Below are 14,524 nucleotides of genomic sequence, written 5' to 3'. Positions count from 1 at the left end.
ATAGGTGCAAGACTAGCAGCAATTTTCCATTATGAAGATATGGAGATAGAAGTGATGGATTATGGGAAAAGGTGGGGCCTGGTCTCAGATATCAGTTCTAGAGATTCAATAGGACAGAATCAACATCAGGACCATTGTCATCATGACTCAAAGGGGATTGGGTCAGGTAAGTCCTGTCCAAATTATGGGAGGTGGTGGAGTCTGGCATTGACTTAAAGTATCAGTCCAGTAACTGGGTCTGGAGATATGGTTAAACAGAAGAAAAAATTCAAATACAATTATGAAATATCATGGGCTTCAAGAAGTCCAAATTTCAAGAAGGAATAGTTACTTCTCTCCAACATTTCCATTATTTTGAATTCATTAATATGTGTTTATTTGTCATTCAGAAAGCGATTCAAAATAGCAATACCTTCATTGCTTCCTTTACCATTTGAAGTGTGAAATTAACCTTAAGGCAAATCAGGTTTTTAACACTTGCCTGGATTATGAGAAAATATATTCTCTTGATATCACCTTTTTTCCTTTTCCTGATTCTCAAAAAATTCTCTCTCCATCATTTCTCTGGATCATAAATTTCCTCATGAGTATATCTTTTTAGTATACAGTGCTATTCTATCTTCCTTTTAAAGTAAGTTCTTTTTGAGCAAGATTACCATTCCATAGACATATTCCATGTCAAGTTAGGTCAATTCTCAGTGATACTTGTGAATTTGAGGTTTCTGTCTTATGTTGGGATCCCATGTTTTAAATAATAAAATTTTAAGGTCCAAGTTACTCATAATCTTCAATGATAGTCTTAATAGCAAAAGAAGTTGCATGAGCTTTTTCTGTCCCCAAAACCTGAAGATTGCCACATAAAAATCCTTTTAAAAGAACATCAGAAGTTCCATATATGTATGTGCCTGCTACTTTTTGGTTCTGGACCAGAAAGTCCTGGAGCTAATATGCTTACTTCATTTTTTTCCTCAATACATCTCACTTGAACCCTCATAGGGATCAATCATTTTTTTTTCCAGGATTGATGTAATAGACATATACTTATCTTATTCTTCCATAGTGGGAGTCATCCTTGGTTAGTGGTACCATAGAAAAGCAATATGGATTAATAGGATGCTGAAATTAAAGGTCTAATAGTAGTAGTAGTAGTACTAGTAGTAATAATAATAACAGCGAAAATTTATATAGAACTTTGAAACTTTCAAGAAAATTTATAAATATTTTATCCTAAAAATAACCTTTTGAGGTAGATGCTTTTATCATCCTCACATTATGCATGTGAAAAGTGAGGTAAACAAGGATATAATCATAATAATATCTAATATTTATGTGGCATTTACTATTTGCCAGTTAATGTGCTTACTGCTTTACAGTTATCTAATTTCATGTTCAAAACAAATTTGGAAAATAAGTGCCAGTATTATCCCCATTTTACAGATGAGGAAACTGAGGTAAACAGGAGTTAAGTGACTTGCCAAGAGTCTCACACTTAATAAATATATGAGTGTAAATACAAACTCAGGTCTTCCTGTCTCTATGACCAGTGCTCTATCTACTCCATCACTTTACTATCTTCTTAGTAAAAGAAGCAATTATGTCAAGGTCAAACAGACAAAAATTTGAAAGATCAAAAAAATGTAGGAAAAACTCAGCTTTTGAGAAAGCAGGTTGGACTGGAGAAAGGGATTTTGGAGGGGCAGGGGAGTTTTGGGCCACAGTGAATATGACCAAGGTTGATACCAGTAAACAAAAGTAAAGAGTAAAGATAAATAGGGGGTATGGAGTGATGTTAAGTGTACCTGTGTGTACCTAATTCCTTGTTTTTAAGAGAGGATTTGAGACATCAAGTCTGGTCATGAGTGAAGGGAATCATATCCTCTGCACTTGTTTGCATAAAAGAGAATAATGAACAAAAAGTCAGAATCATCAAGAGCTAATACAAATGCATGTCATCTGGACATTAAGGCTAGAATAGTTGACATTCCTTCACTTCTCAACAGCAGAAGAGGGATGTTAGAATCTAAATAGAAAGACTTTGTTCTGAAGTTTCTGGAATTTTATTTTGTCCATTGCCTGAAAACTTTTGGATTGCCTGGTGGAAGGAAATAAGTTCATATATTTTAATATATTATATTATTTCTTTAGCTTCAATAATTAGAAGTATAAATTTATACAGATATACTTATATGTTTATAAATATATAGTATAACTAAATAACTATATAGAGTTGAGCCATGTAGTTTGACCCTTTCTATTATACTATGCTTATGTAATTGGAGTTCATTAAAACCCATTATTAAAAATGCCAGGTGTTTGCCAATAGTTCAGTGGTTAAATAAGGAAAGTATTTTGAAAAGCTTGTACAACTATGCAGATGAGGGTTATAATTTGTTCCTCATTCATGTTTATTTAAGAATAGGCAATAATGAGCATTAACTATTGACTAATTTTTACTTTCCTGTTCATTTTTATTTTTGAGATAATAGATGACCAAATTCTAGTCCAAATATTAGTTATTCTCCAGTCTATGCAAAAGGTGTCTAATTTCAATTTTATTGTTTTTAGATTTTCCCTTCTCTTCCTTTTCAATTTATTGATTGAAATCAGCAAGTACTAAAATTCTAATAGAAGGAAGAAAAATAATACTCTTCAAATACAATACAAAATGTATTAGTTGATTGAAAGTTTCCACTAATGCTGAAAACCACATTTTTAGGATGTTAGGAACATCTAAATCTTATCCCTTATTTCATAGGGCAGGCAGTTATTGATTGGTTAATTTCAACCCCCCCAGTTAAGAGGACTTGACTTTAATTTAGGAAAAATTTAGAATACATTATTAAACATTGGTTGGTGAATAAGGGAAATGGTGATCACTTTTGGTTAGCATGAATTCAGCTAAAGCAAATCATTTCAAACCAGCTTTGTTTCTTTTATTTTTGACAGGAATAACTTGGAATGTGAATAAAATAGACTTAATTTTGGAGGGTTTCAATATATCATTTGACAGTATCTTATGAGAATTGAAGATATATAGGATAGATAAAAGTATAGTCAGGTAGGTTTAAACCCATCTGGGCCATCAAACTAAAATAATGATGATTGATGGCCTTATGTCAAGTTAGAGAGAAATCCAATAGAATTCACCAAGTCAACAAAAGGCAGATCTAAACTTGACTTCAGGTGTCCTGTGTTGCATAATATCAAAGACAGACAGTATATGTGTGAACTGTGCAATGAAGTTAGATTGGTAATTTGGGGGTAGAGAGGGGTGTGTTTGATAGGATTCATATGGGCATGACAACCTGGTGGAAGGGTAGAGGGGCACTATGCTTTCTTCCCTCTACTTACCTTTGGTAAGCCTACTCATGCTGGTATGTCTTCAGTTAAGAAGCAAAGCCTCCTAGGTGTTGGACTTTTAGGGGATGACATGCCTTCTTGATGTTTACCTTAAGGATTCATTTTAGGCAAAAGTCTGGCCATCCAATGAGTCACAAATCTGGATTTTAGTACAAAACCTCTTTTCTCTAGAATGTTTGTTTGGTAGCTAATAGTTTCTTGCCCAAATTTGTCATGGATGTTGACTGAGAGATAATTTTCAAGCAGTATCAAGCTGTTAGTTATTCTATATTTGTTTTCTTTTTCTTGGAGTGGTTTCTGACACTTCTGACACTATATCTTGACTTTTTACTTCTCTGATCACAGAACTTTCTCTTTGGCATTCAGATCCATTGTTTATATCATACTTTTCATACATGGAGATCTCTTAGCTAGTGACTCTAAGTCACTCTCCTCCTCCTTACTTGATTTTTGTCTCTTTTACATTATTCTGGTAGTCTTCTTGCAATTTCATATCCACTTCTCTATGGTGCTTGCCTTACTAAATCTATATGGGCAGCTTTCCTATAGTATTCTAAAATTGTGCTGTCAGCTCTTTCCCCAACTATTTGGATCAATAAATTTAATTGTGTACAATTCTAACTGAAGCATCAGTGATAAGACATAAATGACAACATTTCACAGAAGGGTATCCCTGACTCAGCCCTTCAAAATGAAACAGTATTAAAGGCAGATAATTAGAACTTAGATTGGAAGTATGTCTCAGTTGGTGACTGTTCCAATTTATACAGTGGTTTAAAAATAACACAATACTTTACTATTCACAATCCCAGAAAGTAGGCAATGTGGGTAGAGTTGACCCCATTTTACAGCTGAAAAGACATATTGTTAGAGAGATTAAGTGGCAATCATGAATGTTTTGAGGGGAGAAAGAACAAAAGTGTTATAGAGGCAACAATAGCCTATGAAAGATATCTTTCTATTTTTTGGTCAATAAGTTAACAAAGATTTCCTGAGTTCTTTCTATATAATAGGCAGTAGACTAAGTACTAATCATACAAAAGAAGGCAAAAAAAATCTACCCTCAAGGAGTTGATATTCTAATGCATATTAAAATACACAAGAAAATATGTAATATATGTGTGTGTGTATACAAATACTGTAAAGAGATAATCTCAGAGGGACAGTGTAGGGAGTAGGGTGGGGCATAGGAAAGTCATCTTGTAGGAGGTGGTATTTGAGCTAAGAATTTAGGGAATCCAGGGGACCCAAGTAGTAGGGAGAACATTCCAAACATGGGATTAGTTGAGGGGGGCATTGAGTTATAATGTAGAGTGTGTTGGTAGATGCATAAGACTGGAGGGGAGTAAGTGAAATGATGATGGAAAAATAAGAAGGGGTCATGCTGTGAAGGGTTTTTTTTAGGTTCTTTTGGCAAGGCAAATGGGGTTAAGTGGCTTGCCCAAGGCCACACAGCTAGGTAATCATTAAGCGATTGAGGCCAGATTTGAACCCAGGTACTCCTGACTCCAGGGCCAGTGCTCTATCCACTGCGCCACCTAGCTGCCCCTGTGAAGGGTTTTAAAGACCAAATAGATAATTTTTTATTTGATCCAACTAAGGAAATAGGGATGATTAATCATCAGCAATCTTGATGGAATGGATTCAAAGATACATTTTGGGGGATGTCTTGGTAAGAGAAGGACCACCTCTTTGTAAAACCGAGGTGTAGGCAGAACACAATGAAGTGAGAGAATTGATGTTTGAAGTGGAGTGGAGAAGAGAAAGTTTTAAGCATTATATATTGGAAAATGTACTGTATTTGTTATTGAAAAGCTTAGGTATAAATCTTGACTTTATAATTTTGAACAAATCATTTTTTTTCAAAAAGTTTCCTTCACCTGTAAAACTGGAATGTTTGCTAATGGCCCCTTCCACTTCTAAATATAATAAGCCCGTTAGTACTTTCACTTTGGTCCTGGATTTCTTTCCCCGTCTACCAATAATAGACAGATATAATTGGCTAGACATTAGAAAAAAGATAGAGGGAGAAAAAATATCTAAAGAATAGAATGGTTCATAATATAGAAATTGAACACACACACATATATTTCATATTATATTCAGCATTAGAATATAGAATTTTTAAATTATATATTTACTGTTAATTTAAAAAGTATATTGTAACATTTGTTTTTATATGACTTTCATTTCCATACATATTCCACTTCCATATCTACTTAGAAAGTTACTTCTTGTAACAAAAAATGATTTAAAAAACCAAAACCACATATGAACCAGTATATGTAAATATATATAAATGAAAAAGAAAAAATCAATAAACCTAACCAAAATATCAACTAGTATATGTGTATATGTACAAACACAAGAACACATACCTATATTTATACATATACATAACACACATATAACATATAACTACATACATATATACATTTATATATGCACAAATATATATCTACATGTATTCACACATTGTAAAACATTTGCATGTATAAATATATACTATATACAATATAGTAGTACTACATAAACAAATACCAATTGATGTGTTTCTAGTTTGTTTTTTTCCTTCTTTTTTCTCATTCTTTGTTTCAAGAAATTCCTTACTGAGTAGATGTGAATAAATATAGTTGGAAATAAAGGTTATATGACAGCAAATGATACAATATAAAATAATAGATAATACATAACTTCAATAAAATATATACTTCATTTTATAATAGGGAGATATTTTATATTTAAACATATTACAAGATTAAGTATACAATTGTTATTAAAAATATAAGCATTCATATTTATGTATATTTAAATGTAAAAAATTATTTTAGAATTTTTCTTTTTCTCCCTTCTATCTTATTCTGGAATGTTCATTCAGTTAGTTCTCTGTCTCTCTCTCTCTCTCTCTCTCTCTCTCTGAGGGGGGGGGAAGATGTTAAATATTTAACAGAATGTATGGCACCTAAATAAGAACTTAATAAAGTCATCTGAGATTGACTCATAGACTGAAAGACATGGAGAAATATATTTTAATGACCATCAGTTCCAGTATGACATACATTAAAAACAGCAATTAACTTCTCTGAAATTCTCTTTTCTCATCAGCAAAATAGGAATAACACTATATACACTATATATCTCACAAAATTATGAGGTCACAAAATTCTAGTGCCACTTAAATGCTTCTTATTTTTAATAACTATCTTTAAGATTATAGAACTTGTTCTTCCAAAAGAATTTTTTTTTATTTTGTCTAGCTCTATAAAATATTCTCTTTGTAGTTTGGCATGACACTAGATCTATATATTAATTTAGTATAATCAGTTTTACTATAAAGCATAATACATCCAAAACAAATGAATATGACTCCATGTATTTAAGCCATTCTTTATTTCATCTTGAATATCCCTTGAAAGATAGTCAGGTATCTGAAAAAAAATTGTAGCTTTGATAAATAGAACTTTTAATTTTATTTTTTTACTTCCAGTTGTTTTACTGTTATAAAATTACTTTTGTGTGCTCTTATTTTCTGAAACAGTTATCTTGATTAGTGGGGTATTTTTTTTTAGATTTTGGCAAGGCAAATGGGTTTAAGTGGCTTGCCCAAGGCCACACAGCTAGGTAATTATTAAGTGTCTGAGACCGGATTTGAACCCAGGTACTCCTGACTCCAGGGCCGGTGCTTTATCCACTACACCACCTAGCCACCCCTCTTGATTAGTTTTTTTTTTTGGTTGTTGATTTTCTGAGATTCTTTTGAAATAAACTGTAAAGTCACCAAGTTTTATTTTTTATTTCTTCTTTGCTAATTTTTATGTCCTTAATCTCTTTCTCTTATTTAATTACTAGATATTTCTTTTACAATTTCATATAATTGTGGCGGAGAGTAGTCATCCTTCTTTTGCTCCTATATTATTTTGGAAATCATCAAGCATTACTCCTTTGAAATAAATTTCAGATTTGGTTTTAGGCTTATTTTATATTAATGTACAAGTAGTTATTTTGTATCTATGCTTTTTTTTTGGTTTGGAGGGATTTTTGGAATAAAAATGTAGGTAAAGGCACTATTTTTGCTTTTTGGGGGGGCATTTACAGCTCTTTATAAAAATAACTGAAATGTAGTACATCTTTGTTCACTTGACTTGACTATTGAATTATTTTGGATGCCTTAAAGTTTTTTAATTTTAATATAATTAAATATGTTGTATGTTCCTCTAGTATTGAATCACCTCTGCAACACTGGTATAAATGTTTTGACCATCAGAAATATTTTTAGATATATTGCTCTATACCTTTTGCTATGATTTTTACTGGAATTTTTATTCAACAGTCATTACTATAATTGGTCTGTAGTTTTCTTTCTTTGATTTATCCTTTACTGGTTTAGGGATTAGAACTATAGCTATAATTAGAACATTAAATATGTTTCTTGTTTTTGAGGATAGTTTGTATAGCATAGATATTAATTATATGTTAAATCCATCTAGACCAGATATCTACCTTTTTTTGAGAAATTCCTTTTTGGTTAATTCAATTTTATTTACTGAAAGCAGATTGATTAAAATCTTTATATCATATCATGATAAATCAGATATTTTAAATATTGATAAGTAATCATTTCTTTTAAGTTCTCAGTTTTGCTTCGATTTAATGGTGTGTACAGCAGGATCTGATATTTATTTATTTGCAGTTCTATTATTATTATTATTATTATTATTGTTATTATTATTATTATCATTATTAATAGCCTGATTTGAAGTCAACTATGTGACAGTCACTGAGCTAAAGACTAGGGATAAATGGATATGCAAAAGCCAACTTTCCCTAAAGGAGTTTACAGTATAGTGAGAAACAGCATGCAAACAAATATGTAAAAACAAGGAGAACTTTGAGATTATCCAAGAAGGAAGGTCCCAGAATAAAGAGGGATTGGGAAAATTCTTTTGCAAAAGAATGCTATCAGGAAATAAGAGTATTTTGTGTGAGGAATAGCAAAGAAAAGAGTCATATGAAAGGAATGAGGTGTAAGAAGACTGACAAGGGCAAAAGTATCCAATTTATGAAGGTGTTACAGGCTAAAAAGAGGAATTTTTATTTGGTTATGGAGGTCATAGAGATCCACCAGAATTTTTATAGGGTAATAGTAATATGTTCAGACTTGTGGTTCAGAAGGATCACTTTAGTAATTGAATGGCAGATAGATTGGAGAAAGAGAAGAAGTGAGACAGGGAGGCCAACCAGCAGAGCATTGAAATAATTGGAGATGATTAGGACTTGTAACAATGGCAGAATCAGAGGAGAGAAAGGGTTTTATACAAGAGATATGAAGGAACAATTGACAAGACTTGGAAACAGATTAGATAATATGAGGAAGGGAATAAGAAAGAAAGGTTGTGATCCTGGGTGATTGGGGAGATGATAATACCTTTAGCAGTCACAGAGAAGTTAGAAAGAAGAGATAGTTTTGGAGAAAAGGTAATGAAATGTTGAGTTTAGGATGCTAATAGGGTATCTAGGTCAACATGTCATATATATGTGTGTATATATATATATATATATATATATGTGTGTGTGTGTGTGTGTGTGTGTGTGTGTGTGTGTGTGTGTGTGTATAATGCAAGATAGGAGAGAGTTTAGGTCTGGATAAATAGATCTGAGAATTACCAGTAGGTGTGATATATATGTACTCTACACTTATGTGTATGTATTATATTTGTGTGTGCATACATAAATATTAGTGTCCATGGGCTGAGATCACTAGGCAAATTATTAAAGAGGGAGATCTAGAATTGGAATTGCTGGGTCAAAGTGCTCTTTGGGCATCCATATTGTTTTCCAGAATGATTAGATCAGTTCACAATTCCACCAGCAATGCATGAATGTCCCCATCCTCCTGCAACCTCTCCAACATTGTTCATTTTCCCTTTTTGTCATCTTAGTCAATCTGATAGGTGTGAGATGATACCTCATACTAGTCTTAATTTGCATGATTTGGCTATCTCTGAGATGAGATAAAGTGGAGGAGTAGGTCAAGAGAAACATATAAGTTGAGCAACTGGGAATTTAGAGAAGTTATGGTATTTGAGGGAGTATCAAAATATATGTTTCAGTCCTCTAGTATGGAGATGTAGCTAGTGGGAGAGAAACATTAATTTTTAGTTCACTGAAAAAATCAAGATAATAAACTATTTAAAATTGTTCAATATATTGTGTTTTCTTTTTTGAATTTTCACTTATTCCTTGTTTATGATTCTTCTTATTGGTCTATTTGTGATTTAGATATTAATTTGGAATTTATCCCTTGAACATTTGATCTTCTATCTTTCTCTTGTATTTACAGGAACTTGTTTGTGGTTTCCTACACTTTCCCCTGCAACATAAGTCACTGAAGCTTGAAGACCTAATTATTCTTTTACTGGGAGATTTGAAGTTGGGTTATTATGAGATCTCTGTGCTGATTAAATAGTTTTGAGGGATAGGAGAGAAGATAATTGACCTCAGTTAGATTCTAGTCTTCTTTCTTTGAAATCCTGTGGTTCTAAGTATTTGGTGTTCTTTTTCTCCTGCCTGTATCTCTAGCGTCTTAACCTCCTCCCATTCCCTTTTTTAGTGACTTTCCCTTTACTGTGCAAAATATATTGCTTCTTAACTAATTGGGGAGGACTGTCTGTGCCTTAATGCTGGAATTTAGTGCAGCTGGGATTTTTTTGGAGCTCTCTATATTTGATTTCTCCAATTTTTTTGTGTGGTTTATATTTTATGCAGTATAACGCCTTGTGTATTTGTGATTTTAACTTTGTTACTTGTTGGTATATAATAACTTTTCTGTGGTTTAATATTTTTGAGGACTGTGGAAAAGAACTAGTATATCATATTGAGAGATCATATACATTCCCTGGTAATTTTTAAAATGAGCTTAACTCATTTCTCTCTCTAGCCCGTTCCTACATATGAACTAAATTCAGTTGTCTCTTATTCTTATGTAATCCCTTAAGTGATTTTTTCCCCCTTCTAGATCAGTAATTCCTAATAAAAGAACTAGTCTTAGTCCTATTTCAGTCCCTTGAAAAGAAATGTTAAAGTGTAACTTAACAGGTCTTTAGGTCCTTAAAACATTCTTTTGAGAGTGCAAAGGTTCACTGATGGATTTTTATCTGCAGGAAAAAAATCCTCTTAGAGGATAAGGATTTAAATTCAAGTAAGAGAACTCTAAATTACATATCAGCAAGACTTTCTTCTTGAGATAGGTGATTAAATTGTTAAATCTAATATTGAAGAATGATATATTACTAGTCCAGATGTTTTTAATCACAATATTCACAATTTTAAAAAGTTAGTTTTCTAGCAAACACCCGAAGTGAAGCAGGAGGGTTTGTCATTTCTCAAAGTCATTCCCAGAGATTAGATTCCTTGATATTTTTTCCTCCACCTAATGGAAATGTTTAAACATATTATGATTTTTTTGCAACCATTTCCAATGGTAGGTGCGTTTTGTACAATAATTTTTAGATTATTCTTTTGATTTTCAGATAAATTCCTACAAAATCTGGAGAATTTTCTTTTCTTTTTTATTCTGTATTCTAATCAAGTTAAAAACTGCACATTCACATTAAAAATGTTGCATCCATTGGATATTACTGCACACTAATAAGATTGATGTTTTCATATCTAAACATGTTCAGTTGTAGATTTAATGCATTCAGAGAATTGATTGTATGATTAAAAGTGTGTGGCTCAAAGGATACTCCTTAACTAATCTACAGAGATAATTAATTAACAGTCAATAACATAAATTTGCACTATTGGTATACATCTTTATCTTTTTTTCTTAAGTTCAATGTATAAGAAGCTCATTTATTGCTTATGTACAAAGGAAAGAAAAAATTAAGAAGCTAGATAGTTGAAAAACATTGGCAAAAGCATAATATGCCAAAATAAGTTATTTTATGTTCTATCAATATCTTTTCCTGTTTTCTTTAGTTTTCTCTCATTTTCTGTACATATTGGAATTGTTGCTGCAGTTAATTGTTTTGGGAAGGGAGTTGATAAAAATTAGAACTTGAACATATATGAAGAATGACAGTATTTTGCACATTGATTAAAATTAGTTGGCTTAAAAGCAGAAATAAAAATTTAACAATATTATTTTAATTTTTTTCAAGTGTTGGGGAATTTGTGATTTTTTAAGAGGGAAAGAAACTGATATAATTAGATCTGTGTACTAGGAAGGAACATTGATAGATGGAAAGCTAATAATCCAAGTAATCAGTAATAAAGGCCTGGGTCAAGGTAGTGCCATTAGAAACAGAGTCAGAGATAATGCAATAAATTGAAGACATAGAAATGAAAGGACATGAAAACATAGTGAAAACATATTGGTTATGAAGATGAGAGGAAGGAGGAAAAAATTAAATATACCACCAATGTTTTAAATGAGATAAACTGTAGGTGGGTAGCAATACTAAGGGCAGATACAGTATCATAGATTAAGGTTCAGAAGGGATCTTATACATCTTCTACTTTAAGCAACACATTTTACAATGAGAAAACTAAGACCCAGGAAGGTTTAGCCATTTTCCCCAAATCACACAAGTTAAGTGGCAGAATTGGGATTTAAATCCAGGCCCTGCAATATCTAGTCCCATCTTTTCCCCCTATAATAAGCAACTTTGCAGTCAGGAGGAGCAGATTTTTTGGAAAAGATAATCAATTTGGTTCTGGACTTGTTAAATTTGAAATGTTAGTGAGACCACCATTTGCAAGTGTCTTGCTGCTTGCAATTTGGCATCAAAGCTCTTAAGGCATTTCAGAATTGACATGGTCTTGATAGATGAGATTGAAGCCATGATAATAAATGAATTTGATAAGAAACAGAACATTGATGAAATTACAGACCTTGACTAGAACCTATGAAAATACCAATTTTAACATTTAAGAAGAACTTTTAAAAGAAACAGAAAAGGAAAAGAAAAAAAGAGTAGATAGGACAGGAGCAGAACCAGACTATGCATCTTGAAGCCAAGGGAGGAGAGCATGTCTAGAATGAGTATCTCTTATCATAAGCTAGAGAGGAAAAGGAGGTTGAGGTGCCAAGGAAAGATCTTCAGAATTGTCATTATGGAAGGGAGAAGTAATATTTGAGAAAATAGTTTTAGTAAAGTGGTTGGCCAGATGGGAAGAGTGTGAATGAGTTGGAAATTAAAAGCACTGAGTATAGACTATACCCTTCCCCTACCCCTAGGAAATTTGGCAGAAAAAAGAAGGGAGAAGGCTTATTGTACTATATTACTCTTTGTGTGCTCTCCCTTCCAATCAAACTATTAGTTGTTCACCAATTCTATCATGCCCTCTGCTGCTCTCGTTAATTTGTTCAAACTGTCCCACAATGCCTAGACTATCCTTGCTTGGTATCTTTCTTAAAATTCTTTCCTTCCTGTGAGACACTCTTTAGGAATAATTGAAGAAATAGCAGCCATGAATTGAGCAGAGAGTGTGTGCTAATGTCTGTCTTCTGTATGAGGAAATGATTCTTCTTTTCATAAGAAAAACAGCCAGTTTTTCTCTGGTGCTGTGATTTGTGCTAGAAATGATGTCTAAACTTACCCTTATAAGGTGAGTGAGCTTCATTTAAGAGTATGTTACTTTATGTTTGGAGTTCAAGCAGTGAATTCTTTGTTATGATCTGTGAATGGGTGTGCTTGCCAATATGAGTTGGAGTTGGCATACCTATTTAAGAATGTCTTCACATTCAGATAATATAGGATTGAGAACTGGGCACTCCAAGGATGAAGTAAGGACAATTAAAATATTTGAGTTGATGAAATTCATACTCCTCAATATTTGGTAAATGGGTTAACAGTTTCCATAGATAACTAGTTTTGGAATGTGAATATAAGAGTCAATTAGAACAAGTCCTTTTCCATATTGTCTTCCTAGATCGCCTATCTAAATGTGATATCTCATTTTTCTGCTAGCACTTTGGATTTCTGCTTTGCCTTCACCAGACTCTGGCTTTTATGATCCTTATTTGTATATTTATTTTCTCCTCCCTCCCATTAAAATTTAGATTCTTTGTGAGCAGAGACTGGGATATCTTTCATTGTTATGTTTCCAAAACTTAGCACAGTGCCTTGTACATTGAAACATTTTATTCAGATGGCATATTTCTTGGCTAGAGAACAGGTAAGACATACCTCTCTAATCTTGGGTACTGGAACTCTCCTCAGGCTGCCAAAGATCACATTAGCTTTCCTAGTCACCATATCACCCTGTTGTTGAGAAAAGTTAAATTTAACAGTAATTTTGTTCTAGGATAATGAATAGGAGAGAATAGAAACTGGTTGTCATGTGCTGGCATTTGAGGAAGTTTTCCTTAATGGATCTCTCTGGCAAGTGTTTAAAAGGTTGTCAACTTTTGCTGTTGAATGGAAAAAATGGAAATATAGTAAGTATGTATGATATGTCAAGCACAATGCTATGAAGTCAATGCTAAGGGCAGGGAATTCTAAGCAAAGATAGACTCTGTCTGCAAGGAGCTGACAGTTTAATGAGGGAGGTAACATAGAGGATAGTGATGACCAGGAAGTGAAGACCATGGTTTCATTGTAAAAAAGAGTTCTTTGTCTTTATTCTTTAAACAAACACTAATTTATTCATTTCATTTTTTATGACATGATAGTAAGTTTTTTATATTGTCATTTTAATTCTACTTTGGCATTGACATCATGTTTGTTTCATTTTCAAGTGTTTCCTCTGGTTTGTAAATTTGAAGAGTAGGCTGTGTCTCATTATGTATTGATTGATGAACAGTCTGACAAAGAAGGACTTGAGTTTCAATAGCAGGCTCTAATTCATAGCTAATATGTGTTCAAAGTGAAATGGTAAAGGGGATATTCCAGTACAATACTGAATGTGATTCCTTATCGGGACTCAGTTCATCATAAATAATAATGGAAGCAAATGCATCTTTAGCTGAAAGAGTCAGCAGTAAAGCTAGGACTGATTATCTGATTGCTTTTTTCTCTACAGGTATCAAGGTCAACTTTCGAACAAGGGAACCTGAAGGCTTGATTGTGTTCGCTGTATCTCCTGGCAATCAAGAGGAATACTTTGCACTTCAACTGAAGAGAGGACGTCCTTACTTTCTTTATGATCCTCAGGTAAG

The 14,524-nt window shown here is 32.8% G+C and overlaps 1 protein-coding gene across 1 annotated transcript in view; it reads left to right on the top strand.

Annotated features, from left to right (window-relative positions):
- Positions 1-14,524, top strand: part of USH2A (usherin) — a 1,130,853-nt gene that overhangs the window by 394,551 nt on the left and 721,778 nt on the right. The window contains exon 21 of the mRNA XM_074222669.1: positions 14,389-14,519. Within this exon, the coding sequence (XP_074078770.1) occupies positions 14,389-14,519 (131 nt within the window). The remainder of the gene's footprint in view (positions 1-14,388; positions 14,520-14,524) is intronic.

The sequence above is a fragment of the Macrotis lagotis genome, chromosome 2 (assembly GCF_037893015.1).
Source record: "Macrotis lagotis isolate mMagLag1 chromosome 2, bilby.v1.9.chrom.fasta, whole genome shotgun sequence".
NCBI classification, from domain to species: domain Eukaryota; kingdom Metazoa; phylum Chordata; class Mammalia; order Peramelemorphia; family Peramelidae; genus Macrotis; species Macrotis lagotis.
Note: the sequence above shows the minus strand (reverse complement) of the source record. Positions and strands in the feature narration are given on the sequence as shown.